General features: G+C 39.0%; 1 protein-coding gene across 1 annotated transcript in view; it reads left to right on the top strand.

Annotated features, from left to right (window-relative positions):
• The first annotated feature begins 2545 nt into the window (after positions 1–2545).
• The window catches only part of slc17a6b (solute carrier family 17 member 6b), a 15812-nt gene continuing 11651 nt past the window's right edge, over positions 2546–6706 (top strand). The window contains exons 1-3 of the mRNA XM_015031750.1: positions 2546–3182; positions 4595–4850; positions 5548–5666. Coding sequence (XP_014887236.1) covers positions 3121–3182; positions 4595–4850; positions 5548–5666 — 437 coding nt within the window. The 5' untranslated portion in view covers positions 2546–3120. The remainder of the gene's footprint in view (positions 3183–4594; positions 4851–5547; positions 5667–6706) is intronic.

Below are 6706 nucleotides of genomic sequence, written 5' to 3'. Positions count from 1 at the left end.
AATGTTCAACTGTTTTGTGTAAGATAACTCTAAATTCACCGTGTTTTCTGTGTAAATAGTTTCAAGTCACACTATCAAGCTTTTCTAAAGTAAAGGTGTAAAGGCAAATAGTTTTGCAATTTATTTTATTGATTTGGTTTTGCCCTGCAGCCTGAATCGTTACTGAGTAAAATTCTTTTATCTTTCCCATCAGATCAGTGGGTGTTGCTATAGCCTTCATAGTTCTATTAATTGCCTTTAAACAATGTCTTTAAACTACATTTCTTAAAAAAAAAAAAAAAAAAAACACGCTCTTATTAGGTGTCAGGGACCAGCCAAGATTAAACTGCTGTGCACATTGAAGCCAGCAGAGTTTAATGCAGTTTACATTTCTCTTTTTTGTTATCAGAATATTATCCTTGGCATATTTAGAAATTAGCCTTTTTAATCTCAGGATTAAATCCAGTCTAGTGTTTGTCATGCAGAACTAACATGTGTGGAGTTGATCATGCATGTTGCATGGTGAGTTCCCCATCAAATGCCTTAAACATGTATGTTGTCTTTATATGTTTTTAATGAAACATTTCTTAAATGCATTCTGTCTCATGTTGTGTGTTGCAGTTGTTTCTTATTTACCTTACTTGTTTTTTTTTTTTTTGCACTTGTCAGTGTAATGTGTTTCTGATTTTGTTCGCTGTAACTTATTAAACAGGAATATAATCTCTTCAAGAGGTCATTTGGTCTTTTCTGTGTGCTCATTTGATGCAAACCAACAAAAGTTGGTTTGGATTTCAAAAAGCAAAAAATGTCGGATAAACTTTTAAATGTAATTCCTTTTTTTTCTATCAGTAGGCAACACAACAAGAACAAGTTGATAAAATTAATCAGAATGCACAGGGGTTGAGGAAAATCGCATTTTCAGCATAATTCTTTAGGCACAAACAACAAATCAAAGCTATGAACCTCAAAGCCCAGGATCCATTAGAATGTAGGTTTTTTTTGGATTTATTTTTTTCTAAAGTTCCTTGAGATGGCATGGATTGTAAATTAACAGAGATTCTAAGTCAAAATGAATAAACATTTTATATCAATTGCAGTTGCTGTTATTGGAAATGTTTTTCATTTCCTCATGTTTTAGCCATTGCTTTAAAACTGGACAAAAACCCTCCATCTCTTTACAGTTAAAACCAATTTTCCATCAGATAATCTCTGTGCAGGAATTGACTGAAATATGTCATTTTGGGAACTGGGCTTTTTTGGGGGGCTTTTTCTTTGTGTGTGTGTGAGCTGAATTTAGAAATCATGATATATCCCTCAGCTGTTCATTTTTGATTGATGAACATATGTCTAAATAATTGGCAGACATTAAAGGCACCCTTGTTGTCTTTGCCCTGAAACACAGTGCCTTGATCAACAACAAATCACTATTTTTTAGCTGTACAGAATATCGAAACTTATTTTGGAACTGGGGGAGGTGTTAACATAACTAACAACGTTTCCTTGTCATCCTTTTCACTGCCAGGAGCATGGACATATTTCTTTCTTGAATTAAAGTTTGTGTCCAGTTTCTCTGCAACAAATTTCTAATTAAACTGATAATGCTACAAAATGGTAAAGACTGACATTCAAGTTACACACAATGACTGGACAAATATTTCAAATACTCAGAGAAATTGTACGTAAAAAAAAAAAAAAAAAATCGTGATAATTTTTCCCAGAGGGCCTAAATAGAACAAACTACCATCAGATTATTGACAGGAAACGCACCTATAGAGTCACGATAGGTGAGAGTGAACATAGTATTTCATTAGGAATCTGACAATTTTTCAAAAAATGAGTCAGAAAAACAGGTAGTCAAAACTTCCCCTTTCAGCCACCAGGTGGCAACCAATACCCACAAATGAGAAGAAAAGAGACCTTTGATTTATTTGCTGTAATTACTAATTATCAGGATTTCTTTCCCAACACTACACTTATTTATTTATTTATTTATTTATTTATTTATTTATTTATTTATTTATTCATAACTGCACAACGTTTATATGTCAATATTATTGTTTTATGATTATAATTGCCAATTCCAAATAAATGTTTGAATTTCCAAGGAGATAGGAGGACGATGACTCTTCCAAAATGAAGTTCGTTTGCCCTGCTGAAGATGTGATTGTCAGGGACAATGAGAATAGCAGAAATGCTTGAATTATTGATGGAATCCTGCGTTGGCGACAGGAGCTTGTTGAAGGGGGGGAGGAAGGGGGTTGGGGTGGGTGATGGAGGTAGTTCAGTTCATCTGGTTACCATAGCACCGCCCTCGAGAGAGCTGCAGCTTTCATTTTTCGGGTTACTGTCCTTGATTTTTTTTTTTTTCCTTTTTTATAAAACTGGGTATTGTCTGCATCCTCAGCTGCAGTCTGCATGTTAAATCAGGCTATAAGGCAACAGAAACACAATATATAGACATGTTCTGTAGCTAAAGCATAGTCTATATATATATATATATATATATATATATATATATATATATAGTAAGCAGCTGGCCAGCGGTCAGGCGCGGAGCTGCTGTCGCTGACCTCGGTGCTGAACACGACGTCAGATGAACCTGCTCTCATCACAGGAGACACCATCCAGCCTCCCTCCCTCTTTGATTTAATGCTTCTGTTCCAACGCCCCATTTTTTTCTTATTTGGCTTTTTATATTTAGCACTTTTCTCCTGCGGTACATGATTGCTTTGTTTAGTTCTGTTGTTGTTGTTGTTGTTGAACTCACTCTGCTCTCTCGCACGCTGCCGGCTCTCACTTTCACTCGCCTTTGGTTCGTGATGGCACTTTGTGCGGCTACTGTGCTCCAGGCGGGAGGAGAGCTGCTGGCGGATGAAGGCGCGCACCTCGTTTGAATTCCTCTCTTTGTCAAAAGGTGTTTTCGTCACGAGGTTTTGTCACAATTGCGCTGAAAATTAAACTCGCCTGCTGGATCGTCGCCTCCCTGGGCTCAGACTCCCTCCACCTCCGTTTTGTCGCTTTCCTGCCGCTAGCTGCGGCAGTCGGCCATCCTGCGCTGTAACATGATGCCGAGGCAGTAAAATTATTAGTATTATTATTACTTTTATTTTTAAAAGAACAGTCAACACACAAAGGCTGGACATGGAGTCCGTGAAGACAGGGGTCAAGGAATTTGCGGGGAAGACCCTGGGTCAGATGTACAGGTAGGGGCAGGCTTTTAAACTTACGCTAATTTGCTGTATTTTTCCACAGCGCTGCATCGCTGTGGATGCATGGGTCAACTTAATGTTTTTTTTTTTTTAATGGCTTACAGAGATCGCTAGTCATGCCTCTGTAAGTGAGAATAAAATTATGTAATCCCAATGTGCGTGCATGTGTGCGTGTGTGCGATGTTTACAGAGCTCGGATGCCTCTGGATGAAGCGGCCTTTACATGAAGCTTATTGGCAGGTTGGCTAAACGGGGCGCAAGGATTTCTTGATGTTTGCTGACAGTTTCCAAGTCATTACGATCCAGGATGTAACGAGGGCCTGCATCCAGCGAGCATGTTAAAATCACCCATTCCAACGAGCTTTTAAAAAAATCTTAATGTTTTTGTTTGTTTGTTTTTTAACAATCCAGGAATTAAAAATTGTCCTTCATGTCCAGTCGAGTATGCATTTCTTTAGACTTACAGCTACATTTACACCAGTCCTTTTCCCTTCTGGATATATGTTCAGTTTTTTTAGATATACATCTGGGCACTCTGCACGTGAAGTTAAATTCATCTGAATTTCGTTGTGCTCAGGTAACGTCACGCTGTTCCCAAGGCCTCCCCGATTTTCGTTTCTTTTCGATTTTGTGGTTCCTTGCAGAGTAACTCTGGTCGCGCAATCCACAGAGGATTTTAAGAGGGTGTGTGCAGCTGTTTTGTTCGTCCTATCGCAATCGGCATTTTGCGCTTATCATTTGTAAATGAACGTGCTTTTGCTGAAAGGGAGCGTGTAGTTGGGGGCCAGGGGGGGAGAGGAGTTTGAGGAAAGCCCACAGACGAGCGTCTGCAGGCTGCTGCTGCTGTCTCTGAATACTAATGAGCGTGAAAGTGTAAGGCTGCTGCAATGCGGTACAGTCAGGAACATGTTGATCCATTTTCAACTTGCAGGCCAAACTCTGTTATTTTGATTCTCTCCCCTTAGATTTCTTTTGATTATTGTTATTTTTGAGTAGATGCGGATGGGCCAATTTGACTTTGTACGTACTTGTGGTATTTCTTCTGTCTTTCAGTCCTCAACTGGATAACATCTGATTTTTTATTTTTATGTTTTCCCCTCAATGGCACAAAAGAGAAGAGTGTGTTCTGTAAAACACTGTTGCTCCAGAGGCCTCATCGGGCATTTGGGTCATTGCATTTCGCATTAAATTACATGAAATCTTTGGGATATCGCATTTAAAGCATCAGCCTACTGTAAAAGAAAGCATGCAGAAAAACGATGGTCTTCTAAAAAAAAAAAAAAATCAAAATTTAAAATGATCTTGTGTTAAATTATTTCAAACGCCATCACCCGTCTCTTAATAAGGGATGTTTTTGTGAGTGAGGGACTCAGCAGGCGGTGTTTCCTTCACCTGACTGTCTGCAGGGTGATAGAAAGGAGGCAGAAAACCGGGGAGGTGATCGAGCTGACGGAGGATGGGCGGCCTCGGGAGGCCGCGGAGAAAAAGCCCCCGCTGTGTGACTGCACGTGTTTCGGTTTGCCGCGCCGCTACATCATCGCCATCATGAGCGGCTTAGGCTTCTGCATCTCCTTCGGCATCCGATGCAACCTGGGCGTGGCTATCGTGAGCATGGTCAATAACAGCACCATCCACCAGAACGGCAAGATCATCATCAAGGAGGTGTGTGACGACGGCAGACGCGCGCGTTTACGCACGATAAAAGAGACAGAGAGAGAGAAAAATCTGACTGAACATCCGTGAGATGATATTATTTGTTTTTGGTCAGGGGGGGAAAAAAAGGAGGGAACAGGGTGAGTTTCCCTCCCCAACAGGAGTCAAAAAGGCCTTTTATTGCAATATGAGTCAACTGAATAATCCACTCATTAATGCAATTAGCTTATCATCATTATTAATGAACGTGGAAATATGTAAACTTCAAAATGAATATAAAACGAAGGAGATCATATAAGGCCATGTTTATTGATAAAACAGACAAAAAATAATCCGTTTTATGTTGAACATGAATTTACAGCCTATTAGGCTGATTTTTTTTTTCTGAAACCGCACACTGGTGAATGACAAAACCATAAATGCTTAGTTTCACATATTTTTTTCATGTGTTTTGCACTCAAGTCCAACAATTATTCGATCGCTAAAAGATTAAACAGGTTCATTTTGTTTTACTTGTTATAAGCCAGTATCTTATTTTTCATTTAGTGTCGTTACGCTTTTCTAATCGGATCGTTACTATTACATTTTCCAGCTTGCATCAATATTTCATGATGTGAGGAAAATCTGCAAAGTCATCTCTGCAACATGATCATTTTTTTCCCCCACAGCTAATCCAATTTTCCATATTTTCTTTTTTCCTCACCAGAAAGCTAAGTTCAATTGGGACCCGGAGACAGTGGGAATGATCCATGGATCCTTTTTCTGGGGCTACATTGTGACGCAAATCCCGGGAGGATACATTTCCTCGAGGCTGGCAGCAAATAGGTTGATCATTTTTCATAAATAATGACAAATATTATAAGAACAACAACAATACAAACACTCTCATTTGGTTAAAATGTAATTAAATATAACACGATTGTTTTTTGTTTTTTTCCTTTTAAAGTAACACAAAATCATCCCTATTCTCCTCGTTTGTATGTAATGAATTATATATATATATATATATATATATATATATATATATATATATATATATATCAGTGCAGATATTCACCATGTTCAATAATGCATGGTGAATACAGGGCAGTAAAATAGAGAATAACTGCAAAAAGCAGCAGACAGTACAGGCAGCGGGCTGGCGGCCCTGCAGCTCCTAGTGTCAAGGCTCCGTGCCACCTGTTAATGAGCTCCCTGGGGAGACCCGGGTCTAATCTGTCGCTCTCTCGGGGTATAGATACCAGACCCGTACTACTTGCCAAAGGCTTTTATTCCCCCGCCAATGTCTCGGTCATTGTAATTACGCATGACTTACGACACAGACACCCAGCAGTAGGCCCATTACCATGACAGTGCAAATTATATAAATTATAAATTATATATATATATATATATATATATATATATATATATATATATAGCTTCTGAAATTAATATACAACATTGGGAAATATTCAACCAATGTGTGAATCCATAAGAAATTATCCCGATTTTCAGTGCAGGGAAAATATTGATATCTTCCTGTAACCTGATTGGCTATAGGCCTCACCCCGCTTGATTGACGCGTGCGGTTTAATCTAATCATTTGGTCTCGTGCCCGACAGTGGCCTCCACTGGATTAGGGCTCGCCCCCCTCCACGTAAAGCTGAGTGCGGTGGGAGAACGTGCCAGAAATGACAAATGTGGGGTTTCAGTGGCCTTGGCTCGGATATAAACAGCCTAAACCTTCCGAAAGAAAAGTAGATATAAATTGGTCGTTTTAAATGTGCTTTTCTTGATTTTAGAGTCACAAAAAAAAAAAAAAAAAAAAAAAAGGCAAAAAAAACGGCCCTTTTTCCCTTTTTTTTTTCAAAATTTTCCACCCT

The sequence above is a fragment of the Poecilia latipinna genome, unplaced genomic scaffold, assembly GCF_001443285.1.
Source record: "Poecilia latipinna isolate Pla-1442-1.1 unplaced genomic scaffold, P_latipinna-1.0 Scaffold216, whole genome shotgun sequence".
In the NCBI taxonomy this organism is placed as follows: Eukaryota; Metazoa; Chordata; class Actinopteri; order Cyprinodontiformes; family Poeciliidae; genus Poecilia; species Poecilia latipinna.
This window is presented reverse-complemented; position numbering and strand designations above follow the sequence as displayed.